Source organism: Notothenia coriiceps, unplaced genomic scaffold (assembly GCF_000735185.1).
Source record: "Notothenia coriiceps isolate Sejong01 unplaced genomic scaffold, NC01 NC01_scaffold00003102, whole genome shotgun sequence".
Classification (NCBI taxonomy): Eukaryota; Metazoa; Chordata; class Actinopteri; order Perciformes; family Nototheniidae; genus Notothenia; species Notothenia coriiceps.
Window position 1 is genome coordinate 57600 of NW_011335803.1, and position 15238 is coordinate 72837.

General features: G+C 40.7%; 3 protein-coding genes across 4 annotated transcripts; 1 reads left to right on the top strand and 2 right to left on the bottom strand.

The window, feature by feature from the left end:
* Positions 1 to 477: 477 nt before the first annotated feature.
* Positions 478 to 3996, bottom strand: LOC104941075 (uncharacterized). 2 transcript variants are annotated; one of them, XM_010766116.1, is made up of 5 exons: positions 3899 to 3996; positions 3629 to 3703; positions 2506 to 2576; positions 2244 to 2415; positions 478 to 1049 (listed from the first exon to the last, which is right to left on the bottom strand). In XM_010766116.1, exons 1-5 carry the CDS (start codon positions 3986 to 3988, stop codon positions 837 to 839), a joined length of 621 nt encoding a protein of 206 aa, XP_010764418.1. In that variant the 5' UTR covers positions 3989 to 3996; the 3' UTR covers positions 478 to 836. The 2 variants fall into 2 exon arrangements, with proteins under 2 accessions (XP_010764418.1, XP_010764417.1); XM_010766115.1 differs by having other exon boundaries at positions 3629 to 3712.
* A 4737-nt stretch (positions 3997 to 8733) lies between these two features.
* Positions 8734 to 12511, top strand: LOC104941076 (kelch-like protein 33). The gene is made up of 4 exons (XM_010766117.1): positions 8734 to 9889; positions 10028 to 10955; positions 11038 to 11205; positions 11515 to 12511. The coding sequence occupies exons 1-4, from the start codon at positions 8908 to 8910 to the stop codon at positions 12035 to 12037; spliced, it is 2601 nt and encodes an 866-aa protein (XP_010764419.1). The 5' UTR covers positions 8734 to 8907; the 3' UTR covers positions 12038 to 12511.
* Positions 12512 to 12606: 95 nt separating this feature from the next.
* LOC104941077 (complement C1q-like protein 2) lies at positions 12607 to 14612 on the bottom strand. Its single transcript, XM_010766118.1, has 4 exons — positions 14266 to 14612; positions 14109 to 14174; positions 13841 to 13972; positions 12607 to 12900 (listed from the first exon to the last, which is right to left on the bottom strand). Exons 1-4 carry the CDS (start codon positions 14522 to 14524, stop codon positions 12620 to 12622), a joined length of 738 nt encoding a protein of 245 aa, XP_010764420.1. The 5' UTR covers positions 14525 to 14612; the 3' UTR covers positions 12607 to 12619.
* Between the last annotated feature and the right edge of the window lie 626 nt (positions 14613 to 15238).

Below are 15238 nucleotides of genomic sequence, written 5' to 3' on the forward strand. Positions count from 1 at the left end.
CTGAGAGAAAGCAGCACCTCTACAGCTGATATCAACACCAAACTCACTAACAATCCAGATTGACAGCTTTTGGCAGTGTCCCTTTAAAAAATACAATACAGTGAATCCAACTTTAACATCCAATAAACGGCCAACACTTTGCATTTAATTATATCTCTGATGTCCTTTGACTGAATCATATGAATTAATCAGTTTTCATAACTCAAATGCCAGTGCCTGTCAACTCCTCCACTTTTGAGCAGTTTAAAAGGCGAGTAGGTGGAGAAGGTTAAAAAGCCAGGAATCACATCACCAACACGGAAGCATTTATAAAAATACTTTTGCTGTCTCCATGTAACTTCTAAATCAGGGGTGTCCAAACTTTTTTCACAGAGGGCCACATACAGACAAATGTACGAACGGCTGGGCCACTTAGAGGTGGTGAAAAAAGTTTGGACACCCCTGATTTAGAAGTTACATGGAGACAGCAANTTCCCCCCCCCCGCTTATCACTCCCGTGGCTCGTTATTACAAGGAGCGAGACGAGAGGTCTATTTTTACAAACGAGGGGGTGAGAAAGTGACACGGAAGGTGAGATTTTCATGTGGCAAAAGAAAGCAGAGTTTATCGTTTGCGTCAGAAAGAGATTCTGCTGTAAATGTACCTAAAGTGGCTCAGAATGAAAGTATTTTACCCTGTGCTTTTCTGGATATAATGTAGCCAAAAGGCCAACTACACCCAAAAGTTGATTTCATTTCTAAAGCACCATGTTTGTGTGCCCATTTTGTGCCATTCACTGCCTTTTCTGAGTTGGTTTTTCTGTAATGTAATCATTCTCTTGAAACAGAAAGGTGAGGTCAAGCGCGAGCCCACGGCAGAAGGAAAGACATGATCACAATGACGAGAGAGAGGGAGAGAGGCAGCAGGAGGAGGAGGGTGAGAGGGAGAGAGAAGGAAGCTGGCCATAGAGACATCAGACATTTGGAGCCTCGGGGAAGTTCGCCCGGAGTCTGTTGCCTCTCAACGTTCGGCCGGCAGATGACCAGTGGCCTGACCTGTGATATGCTCTCCTGGAAGACAAAGATGTGAGAGTTGTTATTGTAGGGGAAAAAGCTTAAAACACAATGCACATTTCAAAGAGCTACTGACACAAATATATTGTTGTGATAATCAAAAGAGCCCAATTGTTTTCAGCACTATTTCAGTGATTCCTCAGCAGTGGTGATATGGTAAAGAAGCTGAAACAACTTATTTCCCATTTTCTGTTAAAGTGCTCATTCAGTGCTAACTTCCATCCATCCAGATAAACTCCTGCCACTTCTGTTTGACTTATTCTAATCTAATCCGCTAAAAAAGAGGAAATAAGTCACACAAATTACAAAAAAGGTACCAAGCAGCCATTGGTGTACATTACATGTTTAGAAGTAAAGTAAGTTATCATCACATACATATATATCACGTATTGTAGGACTCTATAATTTGATTTGAGACAGTTTGGAAGACTTAAAAAACGCTGACCAATCAGAGCAGACTGGGTTTTTGGGGGGTCTTAAAGAAACAGGCGCTAAAACTGAGTGTTTCAGATAGAGGGTAAATACAGGTATATTCAGATGGACAGTATGAGAAAAATAATGTGTTTTTTCAACATTTAACCATGCAAATATGTTCTTGTTGAAACCCCAAAAAATATTATGACCATACATTTGAGCACTGTATGTCTCCTTTAATTGATCCAAATAGGGAAAGTCTATGGCAGGGGTGTCAAACTCAATTTCATCCTGGGCCACATCAGCATTATGGTTGCACTCAAAGGGCCGGTTGTAATTTTAATTATATATAAATATACATATGTAAATATATAATATATATTAAATAATGTATTATATTACATTGTAGGCCCTGCATTGGATTATTATCAGTTCTGGTAATATCTTCCTAAATAACTACGTCTGAAAGCAGAAGTCTATGGCAAATAATTGAAAGTAAATATTCAACAATTAAACCAATTGTATTATACTGAATATTATATTCTTTGCAAGCTCTTGCGGGCCACATAAAATTAGGTCGCGGGCCAAATTTGGCCCCCGGGCCTTGAGTTTGACACCCTTGGTCTATGGGATACTGTCACTGCAACCCTGTTTAAAAGCTGGATCTACAGCTGTGACAATATCTCTTTCCTCAAACCTCTTTGTTGTGTTGTGTAATTTGGTGAACAGATGTACAGAAACACGACTAATTAGAATTCACATTGCTGCGTTTTCTACCTCCAGTATGGTCCTGCTGTCTGCTCTGTCAGGGCTGAGCCTGAGGTTCCAGCGGTGTGTTTGGTGGCTCCGCCCCCCGTCGTCCTCGCTCTCCGTGGTGTCTTGCCGCGCTACCTGTGGACGCTTTCGTCTGCGCGAGCTGATTCGCTGCAGAGAACCTGGCTCCTGCAGTCTGAACCAATCAGGTTAAAGGCACAAGGTCAGAGAACTACAAGCAAAGATGTACCGTGTGTAGATATGAAAGTGTGTGTGCATATCAAACCTGCAATCTGTGTCCTCTATATCAGCATCTGCATCACTCTCCCCCTGAGGGTCTGACAACACACACTCCTCCTGCACAGGAATGACACATTTAGCAACTAGATCAAGTCTGTGACAAAAATGACAGTTTAAAAAAAGGCATTCATGTTAAACTTATGATATGCTAATTTAATGACGTTGGGTAAAGTATCACAAGCACTAATTATGGATAAACTCAACCACCAAATCTACAGGTTTTTTTCTTTCGACGAAACCCAGATGAGTAAAAGTGAATCATCACTGACCGCCACTTTCTGTAAACCAAAAATAACAACACTTGATGATGGCATTTGTGTGAGTGCGTGTACTCATGCGTCACTTTTTTATAATCACCATTTTTATTGTGCATGAATCCGCTGACTCCTCAACGCATGACTAATGAGTTTAGAGACACCGAATCTGGCACTTCCTACGGATTTTATTTTGATTCGAAAATACAAAGACTGAGTCATGATAATCGTGTAGTGAAAATCTGATATCGTGACAGCCCAACGCTACAATTGTTGATGTGTCGAAGTATCTTAGAGCACTATTTTAAGCAAACACTTTTTCTTATCACCTTATCATTTTGGCTGCAGGACAGTTAGCTTAGCTTAGCATAAAGACTGCACAGAAGGGGTAACAATAGCCTAAAAATTATAAAGTAAAAAATGTAATAAAAATACCTACCAAGAACTCTAATGCTCAATTAACACTGTATCTCTCTTTTGATTATGCTGTTTCAACTAGAGGGTTATGTAGTCTTTCATGGCTAAGCCCATTTCAGTCCCTATAGCTGTAGCTTCATATTACACAAACAAAAAATGTTAAACTGTTACTTTAAATGAAACAGTGGAAACACAAGTGTCATACCAATCTAGTTCAAGAATAGATTGTATTATGTATGTAAAATATGTAAAATATTTTGTCTCCTGAGTTGTTGTTTTTTTGGGACAGGTATGCCTTACAGTACATGATGCAACCTTGAAACCACAGCTGCCTGCTAAATGAAAACGCAACATAAATATATTCAGACACATAAAGGTCGGAAAATGTCTGAAATAAATAGTTACACGCACACGCATGTCAAAAGAAACACACATTACCTCCGTTCCGTATCCCTCGGAGAACCTGGTTATCATGACTCTGTTCTTTCCACAGTGTTCACACAGGCGTGTGTCCTGAAAACACTAAGTGAAGAATATATGATTGATTCAAAGACATATACCAGTGCCTTTTAAACATACAGTAAAGAACACAAAGGCAGTGCGAGATAGAGGTCAGCAGCAGGTAAGAGGCATGTATTTAAAGCACTATTAAAGATGGAGAAACAGTCGACGGCCACAGACTCTTAAGTGGTGAGCCTGAGCACTCACCGGCGTAGGTGTGTGTGCTTCTGGATAAAGTGTACAGGGACCGACCTCGCACAGACACGCTACATCCACCTCTCCACAACTCGCCCCCATCTGAGACAAAGACAAACACAGAGAGAATTGACAACCTTGTGAGAAGCTTCTTGTCCCTTTATTCTTTAGCAAGAAACATATTTACAAAGTAAGTTAAAGGAAAACAGTTAGAAGTATATCGGTATCATTTAGAATAGGGGTGTCCAAACTACGGCCCGGGGGCCAAATGCGGCCCGCTGGCCATTTTGAATCGGCCCTCAGCTAATTCAAAAAGCATAATGAAATATGGCCCACACATGAAACTTGGGCTTTNCCCTCGTTTGTAAAAATAGACCTCTCGTCTCGCTCCTTGTAATAACGAGCCACGGGAGTGATAAGCGGGGGGGGGGAAGGGTTTCATGGCTGCACAGGTAGATTATAAAGGGAGTCATTAGGAACATAGGAAAAAGATGATGCTGCTGAACTATGCAAATGTTATGTTCCTACTGCAACATCTCCTATTCCTTTGGCACTACCATCACCTTCTTGACCCTTTACCTTTTCTCTTTGAAATACAGGGAGTTATGGTTCTAAAATTGAGCATGACCCCATCTTAAAAAGCAATAGCAGATGAGATCTGAGATCATTTTTCAAACGATGGCTTAAGTGTTATTTTACTTAAAAACAGGTGGGTCCTCTTTCTTCTTTCTGGCTGTACTTTTGTGTTTCCTTGTAAAATAAGCTGACCTCAAAAGAAAACGTGATGGGATCTTAATTATGTTAAAGTTATTTAAACACTTAAAACACAGTCTTACCGTTGATTGCTATTGTGTTTGATAATATTTATGTTATATCTATATTTAGGAGTTATTATTTAAGAAGAAATTGACAATCAGTCACACTACTTTTTCAAGATGAAATTATTGGAAAACCTGTGGCATTTCTGTACTGTATATGTTGTTATTGTATGTATTTAAACTTCATACCACAGTAGATTTGCTTGCATCCTTTTAGAGAAATATGAAATCCCAATTAAGATCAGGTATGAGCTCACTGATTGGTGTTCAACAACCGTTTATCCAGCATTTAATGTTGCCTGTCTTACGGGTTATCTGTGTGATCGCCTCTGTGTTCTTTGAGCCATAGAAATTCAATAAAACTAAATTGTATTTTGACAAAAAGAGCTTCCTGTGTGTATACAGTATAACAGCAGTGTGAAACAGCAGGGTAGTAGTTTTGAGCTACAATTTGTCTTTACAGATTTTATAAGAAAAATCGAGCTCATTCCAATAGAAAATGAAGTCCGCACCACATTCGTGTTAGGTGAAGAAGGATTCAGTTAAAAAAACAACAGTTTGATAAATACTCTGACATCTGAATAAAACACCCACACAAAACATGGCCCCATTGTGTAAAGGCCTTTAATTGGTAAGATTTAGAGATGCTAGTAGAAATACCCGAGGTCAGACCAAAGGTTAGGATCTCGGTCTTTATCCTAAACTAAGCTAGCATAGCATATGTAAAGATGTCCTCCGTAATATGTCGAAATATAACTCAACGTTTTTTGTTTTTTTTATATAATTGATCCTACAGAGTTTAAAATGGGAGAAAAAAGGCTTTGATTAGTGAAGCTAATGCATCATCACTTCTGTGGCTATGAAGAAGAAGAAGAAGAAGAAGAAGAATATAAGAATGTAAGAATGTAGCTCGGCCTCTTGTCCCAGCAGGGTTTGCTGCTCTTGACGAAAGGGCCGGGGGGGAAGGGGGGGACGCTCTTCACTCCGCCTCTCACTGCGTTGGTCGCCATGGTAACAATCAGGACTGCTGAGAAAACAGACTTTTCATAAGTAAATTGTGTGAGCTGCTGCCCAGAGCAAAGCACTCACTGTGGGTGATAATAATGTGAATGTGGTGATGCAACATCTGCTGGGTTTCAAACTCAGAATGTGGACATGGTGGTGAACAAACATGTTTCCTTTACTATGAATGAAATCCGCTATCCTCTAAACCAGGGGTGGGGAACCTTTTTCCTCTCAAGGGCCATTTCAATTTTTCAACATCCTCCGAGGGCCGTAGGCCTACAAATTATTGTCCTCTGCTTAAAAAAAAAAAAAAAAACAGCCCATTCATTGGGCCTTTCTTTCATGCTGTGCAAAGAAAAAGCAACCTCTTAATCCAGATATCTCACCATGACTCGCGCATGCATGCACGTGCACGGTGTGGCATGACCACCACAACAGAAAGATATGGACACAAGATGTGTGCAAATGTATTTAGTTTCATATCCATGTGGACACGATTTAAGTGGGGGGGGGACCTCACACCCTCTAGGGGGGGCCGGGGGCATGCTCCCCCGGGGAGATTTGTTTTTAAATGTTGAAGTTAAAAGCATCAATCTGGTGCACTTTGAGAGCAACATGAAGAGATCTATGGATACATCTCTCAACATCGATATGAAACAGAACTGTAAGCAGATTTTATTTTCTTTATGGATATTTTACAAATCACTCCCCTTTCAAACTGTATTCTTCTTTATTAATAACAACTTTGTTTTACTGTCATATAGTATTTTATACCTGTTTACTTTATTCTATACTATAATGACCATATCAATAATAATAATAATAATATAAATTACATTTATAAAGCGCTTTTCCTGGTGCTCAAAGCGCTTACAAGCAAGTAAAACAAAAATAACAACAGATAAATAAAGATAAAATAAATAAAGATAATAAATAAAGATGATGATAAAGATGTGCCTTTACCTCACTGGTTGGAGAAAAAGCTTCTTATATTCGTTAGCATAGCTAGCTAACCAGATGCTAATAACAACAAAGTTATTGACTGTATGATCAGTATGACAGATGAACAGATCGCCCACTGGGCTTTCAACTAAAGACACAGACACGCAAAAACTGCGACATGTGTACGGCTCCTTATGGGTACTGCAATTTCTGAATTGCCGGAGCGGCGTTCTGATGATACGTCAGGCTCGTGTTATGTTCAAGGACCCTAATCTTGGCCAGGAGAAACAGGCACTCGCTTTTTTTCTATTTTTTTGCGGTCTATATTTCTTCAATTTTTTTCTTTTTTGCGTGTGTTTATAAATTACCTCGAGGGCCGTACCAAATGGTCTCGCGGGCCGTATACGGCCCGGAGGCCGGAGGTTCCCCACCCCTGCTCTAAACCCCACTAGGCTTTTGGGGCCTATATATATATATATATGTATATTTGGGGCTTTACAGCACTTACATGTTTTACTTCAGAATGTCTCAAAGGGTCACAATATTCTCAATTTATTTGAATGCATTTAACTTCCATTTTTGCATGGGTTCACTCGTCTGATGGTTAAACTTCCCTGTGTGTCTGTAAGTGTGAGTGTGTGTTTGTGTGTTTGTGTGTTTGTGTGCAGTGCCTCACATGTCAACAACTGTGAAAGGAGCAGAGTTCTTGTGTCCTCAGGTAGGAGTGTGTTTTACAGCGAGGTGTTGCCCACCTGTTTCATTTCCAACTCGCCCACTCAGTGCTTCAACTTCAAAGCTTCCTCAATAGAAACTCACTGTGTTGATCGAATTGAACCAGTGTTATTTCAGAGCAAGTAGAGGCCCAAGGTTGAAGATATTTGACCAGGGGAAAATTAATTTGTCTTTTAGTGTAGGCTGTTTGCAGACCTCTGAAATGTAATCTGAATGACAGTAATGACCGCGAGAAGTGGAATTAAGAATGGGGACATACATTCATGAAAAACAGCAACACAAGAAAATGGTGTCAAGCATGGACGAGGTTAGTCTCAGATGAAATAACAATTCTCGAGCCAACATAATTCCTTGATAAATGTGAACATTGTCGGTGTAACTGATCCTAGCAAATACTACAAGAGCTGTCACACTCACATTGGGCCCGATATTTCTGATTGTTTGGGATCAACAAAACAAACCCTACCTTCCAACAAGAAATCAGCCAACACAGCCAAACATTAGCTTACTAATTTACTGTAGTGTTTGAAAATGATCAAATCAAATAATGAGATTTTTTCCTGCAACAGAGTTTGAAACCAGGCAGAGGTTATTAAGAAGGACTTGACAAAGAAACAGTTATGAATGGCTAACACAACACGATGGCATTCAAACAATCCACAAGGAGGGATCATAGGTTTATTGCCAGCCACTACTTCTGACATGCACCACTATATATCAAGTCAAGGTGACAGTTTGACCCAGCTGTTTCTCTGTTGGTAATAAAAGGCGACAGGTGTATGTGTCCTTGTTTTGTTTCGGCCTCCTCAATTCCCTCACATCTCTTGAGCCTTGTCCCAGATTCCATTGTCTTTGGACGTGGAGGAGCAATGTGATCCCGCTGGTAACCCTCGAGGCATTTAATAATGATCTCAGAGTCATATGGCCCAGACTTAAGGAGCCAATGTCCCCTTAAGGTGTTTTGGTTCGGACGGGCACCAATCCAGATGCCTCTAGGTCTAGATCATTCATTTTATAAAACTTGCTTGGGACAAATCTTTACAGGATAAATGTAAAAACCTCTCACCACATACATAATAATGAAAACAGTATGAATTGCATGGCATGTACATAAACTGTGGAGGATAAGTGATAAATAAAAAAAATACAAATTGAGAAAACAATTGTAGGGGATAAAAAAAAAAAAGTAGTTAAATCCCTAAAAAGTCTCGACTTTTGATTTCTTATGAGATAGTATTGTGTACATGACAGCTTGTAGGAGTCATGAGTTACACATGCCACTCAAACATGCGCCACATAAAGGAGGAGGGAGAGGCAGGACAGTAACAAACAAACAGCTGATGTCTGCAGACGGCTAAGCTTAAAGGTAAAAGACTTTCAGCAGCAACACCAGCATCAAAAGAGTGGATTACTACTGGACATAAACATGATTTTCTTTGTGCGTTTTTTTCCTCATAAATCGTGCAAAAAGTAAGTGAAGTGCACTCTATTCCATTCGACAGGTGTACATGTTTTAAGTACAGTATGGCAGAAGAAATTGAGGAAGAGCAGAAAGAAGAGTTTTATGGGGAGGCAAAGGACGCAGAGGGAAAAGAAAGATATGAGGTGGATGATGAGGAAGACCGGCAATTGAGCGAAGTAGCGCTTGTCGAGGAGAAAAATGATGGGGAAGAGGAGCAACAGGAGCAAAGCAGAGAACATGTGAGAATAATTGAGGGTGGCAACATTGAACAAAACCAAGAAAGTTCAAGCAGAGCACACACGACAGTCAATGAAGAAAATGAATGTTGTAACTTTGACAAGGAAGAGAAAGCTAAGAAGTTGACAGCTGAGGAGGAAACTAGATTCAAAGTTGATCAGGAAAAGCTTCAGAAGGATAAGCAAGGGTCTGCTGTTGATGAGGGTGCAGAACATTGGACGGAAAACGAAGCAGATGCTAATTACGAAGATGTGGTGAAGATTTACTGCAAAGGTGATCATCCAACAAACCTTTTCCGCACCTTGACAGAGTTCAGGGACTCTTCCCTTCTCACTGACCTTATTTTGAGCACAGGGGATGGGAATACTTTCAACATACATTCCCCTGTCCTGGCTGCTGTTTGCTCCTATATCCGAGAGTGCCTTATTCAAAGACATGTTCATAGAGTTGATGAGAGCAAAGAACCAAGTGTTGGAGTCCAAAGGTGGTCAATGTCTCTGGGTCCAGAGGTGGATCACGTTGGATTGAAAGCAGTGGTGGAGTTTGCCTACACTGGACACATTTCGTGTTTGAACATGAGCACTTGGCACCAGATAAAGATGGCGGCTCAATCATTGGGTGCCCCTAGGGTTCTGGATCTCTGCAAAGAGGTAGAGGAAAAGTCCACAAAAACTGAAGCGCAGAAAAAAGAGGTCAAAATGTCGGCAGCAGAACAAATGAAAATCAGCCTTCAGTCCATCAAACGGCTGTGCATGGAGAGAGTAGGCTGTGATGTCATTCTGGAAGCTCCTGGAGGATCTTTTCATGGTGAGTAGAGTACAATAATTGACTTTTACAATGTCTTAGATTAAATGTCTTTCCTACTATATGTATACCAACCCTTTAGAGTCCTGTTCATGTTAGCTGGCATTACATTTAATGTACTTATTATTGCCCATCCTTCAGTCCACAGAGTCATCCTGGCTGTGTGCACTGACTTCTTCCGTGGCATGTTCACCTCTGGGATGATCGAGACCTTTCAGCCCTGCGTGACCCTTCCTTTCCTTTTGGCTTCAGAGCTGGAGGTGCTGATTGACTGCTCTTACAGCGGGACTCTCCCCCTCAGCTGGACATGTGTTTTCGAGATCACCTGCACTGCTCTCCAGCTCCAATACCAACCGGCCCTCTCCTTGTGTCTTAACTTTCTGCGTCAAGAAATAAATCCTCACTCCTGCCTGGATGTGGCATCTTTTGCAGAGGCCTACGAAATGCCGCAGCTTCTTGAAGTCGCGGATGATTTCGTCCTGCTGAATTTCCAAAAGGTTGCATGCGTCTCAAAGCTCAACGACTTGTCAGCCAAAAAGCTCCTAAAGTACCTGAAGAGTCCATCACTCTGTGTTTCATCTGAGCTCGCTGTATTCAAAGCAGTGGTAGCATGGATCGAGGCAAAGCCCAAAACAAGGTTGACGTTTGCTAAAAGACTAATGAAAACCATCAACTTTCCCCTGATGACAGTCGAGGAATTCAAAGAGTTCAAATATCTGACCATGTGGTCCGATCACAACCTGTCAGGGGTCTATGAGGCAATTCTTGATGATTTCCGCTCCAAAGAGAGTCATTGCCGGATCTATCAACCGAAAGAGACTCTGGTCTTGATTGGAGGCGATCAGATCTCTGAAGACCTGAGGGGACGCAGCATCAGCAGAGAACTCTGGGGTTTGAATGCGCTAAGGATCTATACAGGGCGGAAAAAGGCCATAGACTGGAAAAAGTTGGCAGAGATGCCAGAGCAAGAGAGGTTCTCTCATGAGGTGGCAGTCCTCGAAGGACAACTTTACGTGTTGGGAGGCAAGCATTATTACGGCATCAGCGACAACCTGAACTCTGTTTTGAGGTGAGTGAGGACAAAGTTAGAGTTTGAACACATGATTTAATGACTGTATACTTAGATTTGTCTCATTTGACCATGTCTGTAGGTATGACCCTGTTCAAAACAGCTGGGAGAGCCTGACTGAGATGCAGAAAGACAGAGGCTCTTTCTCTGTGGTGGTTCTGGATGGAATGATATATGCCATTGGCGGACATTGTGACCCTGAATATATGGAGAGTGTGGAACGATACTGCCCCACTGAGAACTCTTGGAGGTACGTGCGAAGGAATGCTGATTTAAAACAAAGTAGATCATATATGAAGGAAGGGTATAATGTTGCTTAATTATCTATAAACCATCTATCAACTAGGGTAACTGTACAATATTGCTAAAAATTGTGATTTCAAAATCTCTCATTACCTAAACTTAAAATTAAATGCAGTTGCAACAGAGTGAACTGAATTATGTTGAGAAAAAACATTGAGGAAGGGATCAGAATTAGAAAAAGGTTTGCAGCATGTAATTATAACCTGACACTTCACATTTGACTTGTCAGATATTTAAAATATGTCTTCTCTTTCAGCTTCACATGGCCCTTGGATCTGCCTCTGGCTGGCCATGTAGCAAAGGCTTTTCAAGGGAAGATATTTATCTCAGGAGGGCTGAGCAGCATCTCCCAACATCTATCATCTATGTTTCTGTACCACCCAGAGACAGGAAGCACTTATTTGGCAAACATGGCTAAACCTCGAGCCCGTCACTGCATGGAGATCCTGGGCGAACGTCTTTATGTTGCGGGTGGAATCACTTCAGAAGATAACATGGGTATGGGTGATCTGCTAACTTGTGAGGTCTACAATCCAGTGGCTGACTCCTGGACTGCCTTCACATCTCTTTCGGTGCCACATGTAAGCGCAGGAGGAGCAGTTTTGGGGGGAAAGTTTTATGTGCTGGGTGGATACAGCCATGAGGACTTCAGTGAAACTAAGTTGGTTCATTGTTATGATCCCACCACAAAGAGATGGGAGAACATGGGCAAGATGCCTGGTCCGAACAGTGACATACGGGCAATTGTGCTGTGTTTGCCACCACATTTCCGTATGTAAGATATTGTGAGGTTTAAGGCCAATGTTACTGTAGTTTCAAAAATAATATCAATAAGAATGAGGAGGGGGTTCATTTTCCAAACAAACAAAGATTAAAGTTTGAGATATTGACTGAGGTTAAGGTGGTAAGTGTGGGTGTAAAACCGTGAAAAACTTTAATTAGAAAAAACGAATTGGGATCATAGTGTTTCTTCTCACGAAAGCCTGATATCTTGATATAATTTTGCAGAAATCAAAGTTGCATGCAAAAGGTTCCATATATGTGTAATGTAGAGCATCTTGGGGCTATATATTCAATAACTGAACAGTGTTCAAAAAGTACTGTGATGAAACGGCTCATGTGTTAGTGAGGGTGCAGTCGTCAGGAAAAGAGACCCTGTAAAAGTTGGATTGGCATTTAATCTTCTGAAGAAAGTTTATTTACATTTTCAATAAAATGTACTTGAAAGTTAAAAACATGCATGTGTTTTTTTGTGTTATTTTCAGTCAAACATTGTTTGCCACATCAGCAAAGGCTTTATGCTCTACAAGAGCATCTCTCTTCAGTTTAAAAGTACAACACAATGCTTTGTTTACTATCTTTTACGCAGGGAAGACAAGAAATCCACTGAAGGTTGTGTGTCCGTTCATGTTGTCGAACACTCTGCCGTCATCCCACAGTTCCATGTACACCTTGTCACCACCATCCAACTGCAGAACAACAGCATTACTGCTACTGTCCGAGCCGTCAGTTGAAGGGTAATCATAGGTTGAAATTTGACTAACGCCATTCTTCATTAAAATGGCCCCCATTACATGTGTATTGTAGCCATAGGTACTGAAGCTAAAGAAGTAGAGACCATTCACTGGTGCTGTGAAGATTCCTGAAACAGAACAAAGACGCAACAAAGTTACTCAGGTTTATTGCTATAAAAAAATTTCAGAGGGGATTCAGGAGGCCTGAATGGACGAGCCATTAAATGGCCCCATACATTTAATTGAACATTGAATCATCAAGTGCCTGAATGCCCTTTTGAAGACACTTTGAGTCCTTGCACACTTTCCATGTGTTTACATTTATGAAAACTTGGTCTGAGGCAATTACCCACAATTTACAGCATTGTGACTTTGACTTATTTTACCAGAGGAAACCCTAGGCTTCTAACTAAAAAAGGTCAACAAGGAGGACTGGCAAATTGGTGTTCAACCTGTGTGAAAGCACACATTAACATTTGCGAAAACCAAGCCTATACACATCTAGTCCATTCACTCTATTTATATTTTTTGCTTAAATATACTGTCATGCAGTAAAATAGTACATTGCTTTTGGAACACATTAGCATTTGTCCACTCTGTCCATTTTCTGGCAGTGAAAATGAAAAATATAAAACAAAAAAACCTGCATACAGTACTCGCGCCACCATTGTAACTTGATATGTTGCAAAGTGCCATCCTATTCCTATTTATAGTATCTCAAGATCTAGCCGGTTACACTCAAGTCCCTTATACTGTAGGTGACATCATTTAAGTCCTCATGGGTTTAGGGGGGAGATTGTTAAACTTTGAGTGAACCATTTCACATTACAGGTTAATATGAGTAATAAGAAAACACTACAGAAGGAGCAAATTCCTCTCTTTGTTTGTTCTTGTTTGAAATACCAGAAGCCTTCAGCCTTAGGACATAGTGGATTTGAAGAAGACTTTCAACCAAAGGGCTAATGTGTCGTACAAATCTTCTTTTAAATGATACTCAGTTGTGAGTGGACAACCCTGACAAAAAAATTACTTAAAATAATCTACGCATAATTTAGGAGCTCACAGTACCTGTATTCGGGTCATAACCATTGCCAGTGTTTGAGAAGACCCTTTTGAAAATCAGGGCCTTGTCTGTACAGGGTCCTTTGTAAATCTCTCCAAAGTTTGCCAAAGAGGCAGAGAATGCAATCTGAGGGCCACCTGTGGACAATTACATGAAGAAATGGATATTTATAAAGATTAAAATCAACATATTCAGAGAAATTGTCTTTATCACGATATTATCACCTGACTATTTTATTGTGTTAAATATAGAACCTAAGTGTGGTCATCTCACCTTTAGCACTGTTCTGCTTTAGCTTATCAACGTCCTCCTCTGTGGCATTCAGTCTTGTTTGCAAGCCTAGAAATAAAGAAATACAAAATGAATGTTTGACAAAAGCATATACATTACTAACAATGGGTGTTAAAATGTATCCTTATGAATCATGTACCTTCATTCTCTTTCTTCAGTTTGTCCATTTCAGCCTTCTGTCTCGTCACCTCGTCCACAGTCGCGTTGAGCTTGGTCTCCAGAGCGTCAAAATCATTCTGCCGTCCTTCTACCTCTTTAAGTTTTTCCTCCAATTTCTTGATAAATTCCACTTTATCCTTCAGCCACTCATTAATATCAATGTCGCCTCTCTGTCCAAACCCTGGCTCCACAAACAAGACACCCAGCAGGGTCAGAAGACACACCACCTTCAGCGCCATTTCCTCGGTTTTAAATCTGTAGTATCTTGAATATTCACCTAGCAGTTTTTGGAGGGTGGCTTTTCCCCAGCAGCTTTTATAGCTGCTTTGTTCAAGGGTTCTTGGATTTCAGTGAGTAAGCAGAGTTGAGACCCTCAGGGACCCAAGTTCTAGTCGTGTCCCAACAGGCCTACTGGGAGGATTTAGTGAATGTGTTGCCATTCAAATATCAGTTGGAAATGTGTCAAATGTGACAGGAATGAATGTCAATAAATTAAAGTTAAATGTCTCCTATTATACTGTTTTTCATCAATATATTAAAGGTCTCAGAGATATACAGAACATGTCTCTGAAGTGTTTGGCTCCAAACACCAAACAGATCATTGCAGCATCCCATAATCCCCTCTGTTTCAGCCCTGTTTCAAAAGTGCTGATTCTCTGTCTGTTACTTTAGATAAAAATAAGGAGCCACCCCCCACGCCCCTCTGAGAGATATTTGGTTAAAAAGAACACAATGGTGCTCTAGGATGAGATTCAGGTGATAAGGGGGGGGTTACCTTGGTCATGGCCGTACCAACCATTGAGGTTACCGAGGTCTGGACCTCAGTAATTTTTTTCGGGGTGCATATTCTAAAACTTGTGAAATAACTGCACATAATTAACAGGGTTCTTTGAAGTACTTCCATTTACTGGCGGTGGGGGCAATGCACAACTAAGTAGCCTACATTAAAGCAA